At 54.8% G+C, this 13,548-nt stretch overlaps 1 protein-coding gene across 7 annotated transcripts in view; it reads left to right on the forward strand.

Moving 5' to 3' along the window:
* The window catches only part of NOS1 (nitric oxide synthase 1), a 94,076-nt gene that overhangs the window by 54,644 nt on the left and 25,884 nt on the right, over positions 1-13,548 (forward strand). For all 7 annotated transcript variants that reach the window (XM_051633946.1, XM_051633952.1, XM_051633950.1 and 4 more), the window contains exons 3-9: positions 2,871-3,003; positions 8,559-8,696; positions 9,387-9,532; positions 9,660-9,822; positions 11,014-11,105; positions 12,191-12,332; positions 13,407-13,546. In XM_051633946.1, the coding sequence (XP_051489906.1) occupies positions 2,871-3,003; positions 8,559-8,696; positions 9,387-9,532; positions 9,660-9,822; positions 11,014-11,105; positions 12,191-12,332; positions 13,407-13,546 (954 nt within the window). The remainder of the gene's footprint in view (positions 1-2,870; positions 3,004-8,558; positions 8,697-9,386; positions 9,533-9,659; positions 9,823-11,013; positions 11,106-12,190; positions 12,333-13,406; positions 13,547-13,548) is intronic.

The raw sequence follows: 13,548 nt of genomic DNA on the forward strand, positions 1-13,548 counted from the left end.
CCTGGGGGGTCTGCACCCTCCCCATCACCCACCAGACACCCCTTTGGGTTCTCCTGTGCCGAGGAACTTCTGGAAGCTGTGGCTGGAGGCTGAGCTGGGATTGGGTGTTCAGGCCACCCTGCCAGGCTCTGTGAGTGTTGAGGGATGTCCTCGTATGAACGTGGCAGGTCACCCTGTGTCTCTGCTGGTGCCAGGGGAAGCCAAGGCAAGAGAGGAAAACAACTGACCCCAAAGACCCTGCTCCTGCCCCAGCTGGCAAACAAGGCAGGCACAAGAAACGGGCAGGAAATAGTTGCAAAATGAAGCAATTGAATTTGTTTTGAATTTCCAGCCTTTCCTCCCCCCCCGCCCCCCATCTGGGGTGAGGCTGTGGCTGCTCTGAATGGGCTTTTTTTTCTCTCCCTGCCTCTCTCCCAAAGGCAGAGCCGGATATTTCTGGGCAGCCTGATCCGGGAGAGGTCTGGGCAGGGACAGGCAACCCCAGCCTGCCCTGGGACCCACCTCCTCAGCCCACACAAAGCCAAAGGATCAGAGAATGGTTTGAGTTGGTAGGAACTTAAAGATCATCTAGTTCCAACCCCCTGCATGGGCAGGGACACCTCCCACCAGCCCAGGTTGCTCCAAGCCCCATCCAACCTGCCCTTCAACACTGCCAGGGATGGGGCAGCCACAGCTTCCCTGGGCAACCTGGGCCAGGCTCTCACCACCCTCACAGCAAAGAATTTCCTCCTCATGTCCAACCTCAATCTCCCCTCTTCCAGTTTTCATCCATTCCCCCTTTTTACATCATGCCTACCTGGACTTCATTGCTCCTCAGGACAGGACACCTTGCTGCTGGGTGGTGGTGGGAACAGGACCCTCCCTCCAGCAATACTTGGGCTACACAAAGTAGCCAACTACAGGGATGACTTGATTCAAGCATCTGCTCTTTCTCCCTGCTGCTGGCAGAGGAATCAGCCCTTCTGGCCTTGCTGATGTGCAGGCAGTGAGATGCCATGTGCAGCCTCCAGGCTGAGACCTGCTGCTGCTGCTGGATGAGGGGTGGATGGATGGGTTCCTCTTCTGAGGTTCCCTCATGCCAGCAGATGCCCACTGAGATGGGCTTGCAAACACCTTCCTGGAAACAGCAGGTCATGCCAGGCTCCTCCAGGTGTATCTCAGAGCCATTTGGGAGGTGCCTGTGGGATGTCTGGCACTCTGGGTTCCTGGCCCAAGCCTCTCCTGCATAGGGGCAAGGTGTGTGCCCCTGGAGATCCACCACGGTCCCTCAGGAGGCAGATTCCCTCTGCCAAGTCCCAGGCCGTGGTAAAGCTGAGGGATTTCTTCTATTGCCTTCAGGATTTAGTGCTTGTGTCTTGGTTTTGGGCTGCTCATGGGGAGCAGCTCGTTGGGGTTCATCAGCTACAAGAGGTGGCTCATGTATGCCCATCATTTCGTGTGCTCAGCAGGTCCATGCTGACCTGCTTCCACTCCCCCTCATCTGATGGGCTTCAGGGCAAGAGGACAGGGATGTGCAGCCCTGGAAATCAGTGTTCTCTGGAAGGTTTAATAGCTGGTCTTGACTTAGGAGGAAAAGCCCGATCTGCTGAATTTCATCCTGCTAATTCTCCACCTTCCTGCTGGGAATTCTCTAGATGGAGGTAGGCTGGACACGTTGAGATCCTGAGCTTCCCTTTGGATGGGCTGGAGAAGGGCAGGGTGTTTGGTTCCTGATTGTCCCCAGCCCTGGGACCTTCAGAGTCCTCCTGGCAGTGCTGCCACGGTGCAGCAGAGGACCTGCTGTCTTTGCCTGCTGGTGCCACGGGTGGAGTTCCTGGTGGTTTATCTGATTGAAGCCCTTCCAAGGAGCCAAGTCACAGAAGGACAGGTTCCTTTTCCTGTGTGTGGAGGAGGGAGGTGGAAACCCACGTAGAAAACCCCCTAAAACCTTCCCCTATGGCAACTGTTCCTCCTCTCTTGCACCAAACTGGCCACTTCCACCCTAAGGCAACCAAGGTTGGGAAGGTGTCCAGGAGCCTGGTGGAACATTTTTTTTGGCAACTTCTCTGTGAAGGCAGAAAAATGACAGAAAATGTAGAGCACGGGGAGATCAGCTTCAGATGGAGCATTTCCCTGAAGCTGTGCCTGAAGGAACAGGCTGGGGGAGCCAGGAGGGTTGTGAAGCTGGGTTTGTTGGTGTCTGCATCTTCTCCTTCCCCAGGCAGAACGTGTGTGGTTGAACAAGGTGCACCCTGAGTGTCACCATCTCTATGCAGGGCAGGGGGGGACACCCTCAGCCCCCCACTCCTGCCAGTGTCCCAGCTCCAGGAGGACAATCCCCCAGTTGGCTTGAGTATCATCACTCACACTTGCCAGCATTTGCAGCAGCTTAAAGGTCAGGAAGAGAAGAGAGAAATGTCTCTTCCCTCCTGAGAGCCACATATTTTGCCTTGGGTTTGTTTTCTTCTCCTCTGCTCATAAAAGCCAAGCTGCTCTGCCAACCTGGAGGGTCTTGCCAGGGGGTTTTTCCATGAGGTTGTGCCACAAGGTCTTCCTATGAGGTCTTGCAGCTGGAGGTGTGTGCAGCCCTCCCGTCCCCTGCTCCATGCTTGCTTCTGCAGGGCTCCACCTGGGTATTTTTGGGGGGAGCAGAAGGTCTGGTGTGTAACCCCACTGGAAGCAGTGTTGGGGCAGGGGTCTCCTGTCATTTTTACAGGCACCATGCTCCAAGTTTCCCTGGTGTTCATGTTCCCAGCGTTTCCTCCCATCCCTCAGGGTTCTGTGTGAGTTTCCAGCCCTGTGAGAAGTAGCTGGAGCAGGTCCTGGAGGCCTCACTCCAGCCCTGTGGCCCCAGCAGCCCCACTGACCCAAATGCTGTTGAACCTTTTCAGTTTCAGGGAAGGGGAAAACAAACCTCAGAAAGCCCTCCCAGCTCAGATGGAGAACAATCGTGTCCTGGGTGACCTGTGGGGGAAGAGCAACGTGCCCGTGGTCCTGAACAACCCCTACTCTGAAACAGAGCAGGTAAGAGCTCATGGCTTGGTCTGCTTTGGGTGGGGAGGGGGTTTAGGGGTGATGTGACCCATGCTGGTGAGCTCACACACCACGGAGAACCTGCAAGAACAACCTGTGCTGTCCTGAAGACCTTTGATCCCAAGGAGTTGTTGGGGTGTAGAGCCAACTGGATCCAGAAGCTGTGGTTCAGGCTGGACATAGGTCACTGGAGAACGATGTTCTTCATCCAGCAGGCCAGAGTGGGACAGGAGCACAGCCAGGAACCAGGACTCTCAAACCTCTCTCTGGTCTGACCTCCCTTTTGGTGGCAAAAAGCCCAATCGCATCGTTAAAGTCGTTTGGATTCACGTGATGGTAATTCAGTAGAGCACTTCAGAGAAGATGTTGTACGGTGCCTTTTCATCTCCTCACACTCCACAGACATCAATTCTCAGGCTTCCCTGCCAAGAGAGGATTAGCTCCACGCCTGCAGCAAAGCCAGACACGTAAGGCAGCCCCTGCCAGGCCACCAAGGTCTCCTCAGGGAAAACACACCGTGTGTGAGCACTGCCAAACCTGCCCAAGCAAGCATGTCTCCTTGATGGAATTAACCAGGGAAGGACACAGGGGACCAGTCTGGAGACCATTTGGTCTCCTTGTCCCACCACAGCTCTCAGGGTGACGTGGTAAGGACTGTTTTCCAAGGGAGAGGGGGATTTAGTGGTCAGGGGAAGACTTCTGAGAAAAGCAGTGTTTCCTCAGCTCTGGAATGATACCTCTGGCTGGTGCCTCCTCCCAGCTCCGAGGGGCTGCAATGGTGTGTCCTCACTGCCATGGCACGAGCAGAGCGTGGCAGGGTGGGTGGCATTCGAGGTGTAGTTGACACCCAGATGTTGAGCCTGGCCCCGACACACAGCAGTGCCCAGCAGCACCTCCCAGGCCACGGCTCTGCAGGGGATGCTCTCCCATTTCATGGGCATTTTTCAAGATGCCAAGCCAGAAGCAGGGGTGGGGGTCACATGAGGTGACATGGTCCCTCATGGTCTTGGCTGTGGTGGTTTGACTCTCATTCCCCCTGTGCCAGGAGGGTTGTTGTTTCTCATAGAACGGTTTGGGTTGGAAAAGACCTTAACAATCATTCCATTCCAACCCGCCTGCATTGGCAGGGACACCTCCCACTAGATTAGGTTGCTCATCCAACCTGGCCTTGGACAATTCCAGGGATGGAGCTTGGAAGTGTTCTCCTGGGAGTCCTGAGCAGGAAGATATTCACGTGCACTTTAGCAGCACCCCCAGTGTTGGAGGCTCATGGGCCATATGAGCCCCACCATGTGGGTGCTGACGCACACACTCAGGGTGCCTGAGATCCTCCTGACCACACCAGACTTGCTGGACGGTTTCAACCAACCCACTTGGGTGCTCAGCTGCAGCTGGGAGCAATTCCCACCCTCCCTTTGCCTGACTGCAGCCTGATCCTCCAGCAGCCGGGCCACCCCCGTGCTGGGTACCATCCTACATCAGCACACACAACCTGGTGTGTCCAAGAGCTGCAACACACTTCCTGCAGCTGCTGGAGAGACGTCCCCAGGCAGCCCCGTGTCCCCCGATGCAGTTAATACACTGTGGCAGGTCTCAGGAGCCTGTTTTGCCCAGGGACAGGTCACTGCTCGGGTCCCTTTGCCCCAGGTCTGGTCAGAGATGGTTCCTCCCTCCTTTGCAGAGCTCTTTGCACGGACGTGCCTGTTCCTACAAGCACTTTCTAACCTTCTGTGTTCAGAGCTTAACTTCTCTCTGTGGCAGGGCTGCCAAAACCCCCTGGTCTTAAGCTGCTATTAAACCCTTTAATACTTTTCTCACTAGCTGTGCAGCTTGTGTTTGATCCTTCTGATCCCCAGATGGGTTTGCCTGCTCTGCTGCTGCCAGTTTGGTTTGTGGTTTCTCTCCCCCCCCCAACATTCCCTGCAGCTCTTCCCCTGGGTTTCAAGTGGTCAAGGCAACTGAACTCCTTGCAAGCTGCAATAAATCCTGTTAACACTGGGGTGACTGGAGCCAGGCAGGAGCTTTTTAGCCACCTGATTTTTATTTTTTTTCCCCAGCAGGATTCATTGGGTTCACTCTGCCAGGTGGGGAACGCTCAGAGGTTTGTTATGAGGTGCTAAAAACCTCTTGGGCATCAATCCCTACCCCTTGTTATTGATTTTTGGTCATTTCTTTCATCTCGTTGAAATCACACGGTGTCCTTGGCTTGTTTCCCAGTGCCCCTGGTCCTAAAAGTGACTGATGGGAAGGTGCTGGGAGAGCAGCAGCCCAGGTCCTGCCCGGCTCGTGCTTCATGTGTGGATGGATGTGTTAGGAGCTCCAGGGCAAGCAGGGGGTGTTTGTGTCCACGCAGCAAGCAGGGAGAAAGGAACTGTGGCAACTTGTGAGGCTGATTTACAGCGTTGTGAAAGTGAAACCCAGGCTTCCAGCCAGAGGGGTTAATGCAGCCTGGGAGGAAGTGTCAGCGTGCCCATGGAGCTGGGACCTGGGCTGGTGCTGCAGACCTTCTCCTCCTGCAGTGGCTGCATTCCAGCAGGGCAGTGCGTGTGCCATCCCTGCAGGGGAGGTGAGAACACGTTGAGCCTACTGGAATGTGCCAGAAAGGGACGTGTTCCCTGCCCTCCAGGCCCCAAGGAGCAGCCGGGTGGGTTTCTCCCCTGCCCCTGTAGGAGCTGGCACCCAGTGCCACCCCCCTCCCCTGCAGAAGATGGTTCCATAATGCTTGTGCACCCTGACTGAGAGTTCCTCTCTCTGTTTGTCCCACTCCTGAGTCACTCATATCACAGCTGCCTAATTAAACCATGAGAGGAGCTTGCACAGCCTCCCTGGCAGAGCCAGGGGGGTAATATTTAGCTGCAGCTTTGCCATGCAGGGAAGGCAATCACACACACACACAGACACACAGAGCTCTGTCCCAGTTTCTTCTGGGTGTTGCTCTCTCCACAGCTGCTCTGCCAGGCTGTTGCCAGACCTGGCACCTCTATTTCTTGTAGGTGGTGTCACCTCAGCTGCTCCAGCCTGGCTGGCATCCCAGGCATTCAGAGGGATTCCATAAAGATTCAACCTCTGCTTGTTCCTGCAGGGAAAAGCAAAAATAATAATAAAAATAAAAGGGAGCAGCTTTGAGAGAAGTTTAAGGTAGAACATCTGCAGGTAGATGGTCACCAGGTTGGAGCAGGAGCATGATCACTCCAAGGGTGGGGTTGTTGCTCCAGCTGGACTTGCAATGTGCTCTTGGGCCAAACCTGCTCCAGCAAGAGGTTGGTTGGCAGCACAACCCCCAGGCTGTGCCCAAGGCCCAGCAGCAAATCAAACCTCATTCAGAACCAAACCAAAGTGGTGGTGCTGGAGACAACCAAGACCCTCTGCTGAGTGCTTCTGGTTTCTGTCTGGCAGGGGGAGGTAGAGGTGAGGATTGGGTTTGTTTGCATTCTGGAGGAGCAGCTCTCAGCTGTGTTTTCCCCACCTCCCAGAGCTGCTCTGAGCAATCACGCTCAGGAGGAAGGTGGCAGGTGATGGTTCAGTTATTGTTATTGATCCTAAGGGTGGCTCAGAGGGCACAGGATGCTCAGGAATGGTTCTCATGGAAGTGGAAAACGAGCAGAAAACAAACCAAACCAAACCAAGCACTGCTACAATTCAGGTCAGATTCCCCAAAACTGGAAAAAATGAATTGAAAACCAGTGGGGTTTTTTTTTCCAGGATTGCACTTCAGAGGTTCCTTTACTGCTGCTGTTGAGCTTTGAATGAAGTTTTGCCTTTGTTTTCTGCAGGATAGAAAGGGAAAGCTGAGATCCACTGGCTGGTCCTCTGGCTTCAGGAGCTGGGGCTTGGGAAGATCACAGGATTTGTGACAGGAGGGATGTCACCAAGCCCAGTGACAACACAGCCTGAGGGTTTGCAGGGAGCAGCTTCAGGAAACACTGAGGACCCAAGGAGGTCCTACCAAGGGGTCTGGTTATCAAGCCCTCCCTTCTCCTCTATCCTCTGTCTCTTGCTCCTGGCATATGCTTTCAGTGCCTGGTGTCCCACTGTGAGCCCCAGGCTGCTTGACAGCAACATCTTTATTTTCCAGGAGAAAAACCCCACAACAATATGTAGAGCATATGGTAAAAGCAAGGCATGGGCAAAAAAAAAAAAGAAATATGGCCACCATTGTCACCAGGGCAATGCAGCAGGGTCTGCTCAGCCTGGGCATCAGTCCCACCATCCATCTCTCCTTCTGTCAGAAGAGCAGAACAACCCTCTGGCAGAGCTGAGCAAGTTGGAGCTGCTCATCTGCTTTTTGCCACCCTCGTGGCCCTTGGTGTTCTCCCTCCTGGGTCTGCTCGTCAGCAGAAGGTGCTTGTTCTGGAAGAAGAGCTTCTTGCCCATGTGCTGGTTCCTCTTCAGCTGGGCCCTGGGCACCAGGTTGGTGCTCCAGCTGCTGGCACCCGAGCTACCAAGCAGGAGGGTGAGGCTCTGCACAGCTCTGCTGAGGGCTGTGCTGCCCTTAAAATCCTCATGGGTGGATCAGGAAGGGACACAAGCTACAGGATTCCTGTAGGAATGCTGCACCAAAGCTTGGCCCAAGCCCCAATCTCCCCTGCAGAGACATGAAGCTTTATGAGGTGCCAAATACCAGCAGGATTTGAGGGGACACTTTGGGGTAGGAGGGGTGAGGTCTTCCCTAGTACCCTGCAGCAGCACTGGTGGGGTTACAGTGCCCCAGCTACCCCCTGCTGCAAGACCTGGTCCCTAGAAGGAACCTCTCAGCTTCCCAGGGCTGCTGTGGGTCTGGCTGTCCCGTGGCAAACACCCATTGCCCTTCATCTTCTGAAGTGGTGGAGGAGAAGAAGGGTAGAAAGAGCAGAGGTTTTTCTGGGGAAACATGTGCCAGCACAGGCACCTGCAGCCAGCCTGGCTGGTTGCAAAGCTCTCTGCTGGCTGAGGCTCTCCCACACGTTGGCATGGAGCTGAAGATGGGCTGGAGGAGCACACCCCCACGAGGAGGACCAGGGAGGGCTGGAGATTGGGAGCTGAGGCCAAGATAATCCAACCAAGCAGGATTCAGCAGCTCTCCCACCTGCAGGATTTCTCCATCCTTATTCCTCCAGTCTTCCAGGGTTGGCATCAAAGTTGGGCTTGCTCAGGGGGGTGATAAGCTCTCAGCTCTGTCTCCCATCAGTCAGGTCAGCAGAGCCTGGCACCTGCCAACCCCGAGCAGGTGTTGGCACTTGAAAGAAACACCTGATGTGTTTTGGGGAGGTAAGTCTTCCTCTGGGAAACGTGAACACCGTGTTCTCAGTCACTCTGCCTCTGCTTTTTAACTCCTTTTCTCCAGGTTTGGCTTCTCTGCACCCAGAGATGACTTCTCCATCACGGTGAGAGTTGGTTGCTCCCTCGTAGGATCCCAAATGCTGCGATATTTGGGTCATACACTGGTTTTATCACTAGGATTTGAGCACAGGCAACCACTGACACAAGATGCTCCTTGTTGCTGTGGCCTTTCCCCCGTATCTCCCTGGTGAATACTAACCTGGTGCCTGCTCTTCACTGTTCTCCAGCCACCACCATCTGGGAGACAGTCCCCCACCAAGAACACAGTGAATGGAAGTCCTTCCAAATGTCCCCGTTTTGTCAAAATCAGGAACTGGGAGACGGGCTCGGTGCTCCATGACACCCTGCACCTCAAGACAGCCATGGTGAGTAGGGTGGGTAGGACTGGCCAAAAGTTGTCTGAGCAGGAGGGAGTGGATGGCAGTGGTTCCAAGCTGGCTGGACCTGGAAATGCAGAACTGGATGACTTTTTGTCTCCAGGGGTGGCTGAACTTCAAAGCTCTGGTGTGATGAGCTGGAGGAGAGGGAAGGTCATCTGGGATACATCAGGGCAAGTTCATGACTTTCTGCCAAGCTAGGGGAAGAATCTAGTGAGCCCCAATTGTCCAGATCAGGTGGGGCAAGAGGTGACAGCACCTGCTTGAGCTGCCTTAGAAAGTGGCCTCAAGGTGGCCAAGGGAGGTTTAGATTGGATGTTAGGAAGAATTTCTTCACCAAAAGGATTGTGAGGCACTGGAACTGGCTGCCCAGGGCAGTGGTGGAGTCACCATCCCTGGAGGGGTTTAAGAGTCATAGAGACTTAGTACTTGGAGACACGGTTCAGTTAAGGACTTGTCAGTATTGGGTTGATGGTTGGACTTGATGATCTTGAAGGTCTTTTCCAACCAAGGTGAGCCTGTGACTCTGTGTGAGAGCAAATAAGCCACAAATGTCCCTGTTTGTCAAAGATGCCACCAACTTCTGCACAGTTAATCGCTGACTTCCCCCAGCCCAGCTCGTGTGACCAAAAGTGCTGCAGGAACCCAGGACATGTTTGTCTCCTCCTGTCTCCTCAGGCCACCGCCTGCACCGAGCAGATCTGCATGGGCTCAGTAATGACCCCTGGCCAGTACCTCCACAAGTCAGAAGATACCAGGACAAAAGAGGAGCTGCTCCTCTTGGCCAAGGACTTCATTGACCAGTACTACTCCTCCATAAAGAGGCAAGTATGGGCCATGGTGCACACGTGCTTAGGAAAGGAGGAACTCATGCCCAGGGGGAGAGCAGCAGGATTCCTTGCCCTCCACCAGGTTGGTGACTCCCATCTCCTCCATTCCCTGCACTTGCAGATCTGGCTCCAAGGCCCACATGGAAAGGCTGGAGGAAGTGACCAAGGAGATTGAAGCCACTGATACCTACCAGCTGAGGGACACAGAGCTGATCTATGGAGCCAAGCACGCCTGGAGGAACGCAGCCCGCTGTGTGGGCAGGATTCAGTGGTCCAAGCTGCAGGTGAGCAACATCTGCACCCCAGGCAGCTGGGCAGGTTGGAGAGGCAAGTCGTGCTCTGGGAATACCCAGGGAAGCCCAGCAGAGGTAGAGTTGGGGGGATTGAGCACACAGCAGCTACACTCTCCTTGCCAGCTCTGGGGCTGCACGGGCTGGGAAGTCATCAGGAGCTGGAGAAACATCTGGGTGGGGTGGGTGGGTTGAGCCGAGGTGTCTGTGTCTGAAGTGGGACCAACTGGAAGCTGACAGTCTAGAGAAGGTTTTCCAAAATCAGATACTGCTCCAATGTCTTAGATGCTGCTTCCAAAAGGATGGCTCTGCCTGGAGAGAGGCAGCAGGACACACTCATCCTTGGTACAGAGATGCTGTGGGCAGGAGAAGGTTTGGTTCAGTGCCCTCTTGACTAGCTGGAAGCCTAGAGTAGGATCTGAATTCGTGATCTCTAGTGGAATCCCTTGGTGTGGAGATGACATCTCCCTCTGCAACCTGAAGCACAGCTCAGGTGTTGCTGGGCAACTCCTATGGTTGCTTCACAGAGGGCAAAGGCACTGCCTGGGTCCCAGCTCAGCCTCCAGCTCTTCTTCTCCGTGGTTTCTTTCGGCATATCTGAACCTTGGGAGGAGCTGTTTCTGCAAGAAGTTATTTCCAAGCCTCCTGTTGACCCTCTTTTACAGTTTCCTCTTCCTTTTGTAGATGGCCCATCCCTGGAAACATTCAAGGTCACGTTGAACAGGGCTCTGAGCAACCTGATCTAGTTGAAGGTGCCCCTGCTCATTGCAGGAGGGTTGGACCTTTGAACACCCCTTCCAACCCAGATCATTCTATGATTCCCCATCCTCTCAGGGGGTCTCAGGTCTGACTGATACCTGTCCTATTTCAACCTGAGTCTTGACTACAAGAGACAAAGAGCAGAAACCAAGACTGTTGGTGGATAAGCCAGGAACAGCAGCAGGTTGGGAGCACTGGGTTGGTTTTTGCCTGAGCAGTACATGACTCACCTCTTCAAAGCAAAAAGGGTGGCTGGATTAGACATCCATGAGTTGTAAAGGCAAGGAACACATAATTATGGAGCTTCAGACACAAGACAAGTCATGGTGGCCTCTAGGGCTTTCCCTGGGTTGTGTTTCTTCTGCTTGGTTGTGCCCTTGGAGTTGGAGCATCCTAAAGCATCCACAACTGTTTCCACTCTTCCAGGTGTTTGATGCCCGAGACTGCACCACAGCCCATGGGATGTTCAATTACATCTGCAACCACATCAAATATGCCACCAACAAAGGGAACCTCAGGTGAGCCACCAGGGAGTCACCAGGGTTCATATCCAAAGGCCTTGTGGTCTCCTGGAGCAGCCCCTGCACAACTGGATGGTTGTAGCCAGCACCTGCCCTGGGGAGGGCTGGAGGGAGCTGGGATCAGGGGCAGATGTCCTACTGGTCCCAGTATCCCACTTCTTGCTGCCTGTGGGACCTCAAAGGGCAGATTTTCCAATTACTTCTCCTTTCCTACGTTCTGCATCACATGCAGAGCACGACCTGCTCTTCAGATCTGCTCCAACCCTCCATGCCTGTGCCATCTCCTCAGCATTCTAGGCTTGGGACAGAGTGGCTGGAAAGCTGCCTAGTGGAAAAGGACCTGGGGGTGTTGATTGACAGTTGCTGAACATGAGACAGTGTATGTCCAGGTGGCCAAGAAGGCCACCAGCATACTGGCCTGCATCAGCACTAGTGTTGCCAGCAAGACCAGGGCAGGGATTGTCCTCCTGTGCTGAGCACTGGTGAGGGGGCACCTTGATTCCTGGGGTCATTTCTGGGCCCCTCACAACAAGAAGGACATGGAGGGGCTGGAGCGTGTCCAGGGAAGAGCAAGGGAGCTGGGGAAGGGGCTGGAGCACAAGTCTGATGAGGAGAGGCTGAGGGAGCTGGGATTGTTTCATTTGGAGAAGAGGAGGCTGAGGGGAGACCTCATTGCCCTCTACAGCTGCCTGAGAAGAGGTTGGATGAGGTGGGGATTGGTCTCTTCTCACTAGTGATTAGCAGCAGGACCAGAGGAAAGTGGCCTCAAGTTGTGCCAAGGGAGCTTTAGACTGGATATTAGGCAGAATTTCTTTCCCAGGAGAGTGGTCAGGTGCTGGAACTTCCCAGGAGAGTGGTCAGGTGCTGGAACTTCCCAGGGAGGTGGTGGAGTCACCATCCCTGGAGGTGTTCAGGAAACATGTAGACGTGGCACTTCCAGACACGCTTTAGTGGCTGTGGGGGGTGGGGGAGTTGATTATATTTCCCCCCCCCCCGGATGGATGGTTGGACTGGGTGATCTTAGAGGTCTTCTCCAGCCACGAAGTGATGGGTGACCCAGCAGCTCTGCCTCTCCCCTGCAGATCTGCCATCACCATCTTCCCGCAGCGCACGGACAACAAGCACGACTTCCGCATCTGGAACGCCCAGCTCATCCGCTACGCGGGCTACAAGCAGCCCGATGGCACCATCCTGGGAGACCCAGCCAACGTGGAGCTGACAGAGGTACCAGCTGAAGCCACCCTTCCTGGGCACCAGTGGCACAGAGCTGCTGGGGCAGGGAGCAGCTCTGAGCAGCCCAGGAGCGGGATTTACCCAACCCGCTGCAGCGCCTTGCAGTGAAGTTGGGTTCGTCCCACCCTCAGATGATGATCCACCCCTGGATGGTTTCATGCATGCAGGAGTTGGCCAGGGCTGCACCCAAAGATTCTTACCTTGTTTTGGTTTTGCTGAGAAGGGTGCTGAGGGAATTGCTGCAGGAGTAGGGCCGTGTAGATGATCCAAGGGCTGGAGACAGGCTGGGAGAGTTGGGGTGTTCAGCCTGGAGAAGAGAAGGCTCCAGGGACACCTTAGAGCAGCTTCCAGTGCCTGAAGGGGCTCCAGGAAAGCTGGGGAGGGGCTTGGGACAAGGGCAGGGAGGGATGGAATGAGGGGGAAGGGATTAAAACTGGAAGAGGGGACATTTAGATTGGATACTAGGAAGAAATTCTTTGCTGTGAGGGTGGTGAGACCCTGGCCCAGGCTGCCCAGGGAAGCTGTGGCTGCCCCATCCCTGGCAGTGTTGAAGGGCAGGTTGGATGGGGCTTGGAGCAACGTGGGCTGGTGGGAGGTGTCCCTGCCCATGCACAGGAGTGGGACTGGATGATCTTTAAGGTCCCTTCCCACCCAAACCAGCCTGGGATTCTCTGTGTGCCCACTGCTGACCTGGGCTGGTGGGAACCAGAAAGGAGATCTGCCTTTTGTTCTGCCCACCCAGCACCAGCGCTCTGCCCAGCTCCTCCCAAACCCCTCTGCCTCTCTCACCCACTTTCTCCTTCACCATTAAGGCACAAACCGCACAAGCAGCTTTTTCAGAGCCATGATCCTATCTGGGGATCTACTTCTAAGCTTCTTTTCAGCCCTAACCCCCTTTATGTGGCTGTGGACGGGCAACCCCACCTTGTAGCTTCCTTGGGTGAAGTCATCACTCAACCACCAGGCCTGATCTGGTTGGGGACACCATCAGACACCCTGTCCATAATGCTTGAAGAGCAGGTGACCTGCTGGGGCTTCTAAACCCCAGGTTTGTTTTGCCTGTAGATCTGCATCCAGCAAGGGTGGAAGGCCCCGCACGGGCGCTTTGACATCCTGCCCCTGCTCCTCCAAGCCAACGGCAACGACCCCGAGCTCTTCGAAATCCCCCCGGAGCTGGTGCTGGAAGTGCCCATCAGGCATCCCAAGT

This window comes from Apus apus, chromosome 16, assembly GCF_020740795.1.
Source record: "Apus apus isolate bApuApu2 chromosome 16, bApuApu2.pri.cur, whole genome shotgun sequence".
NCBI lineage: Eukaryota > Metazoa > Chordata > Aves > Apodiformes > Apodidae > Apus > Apus apus.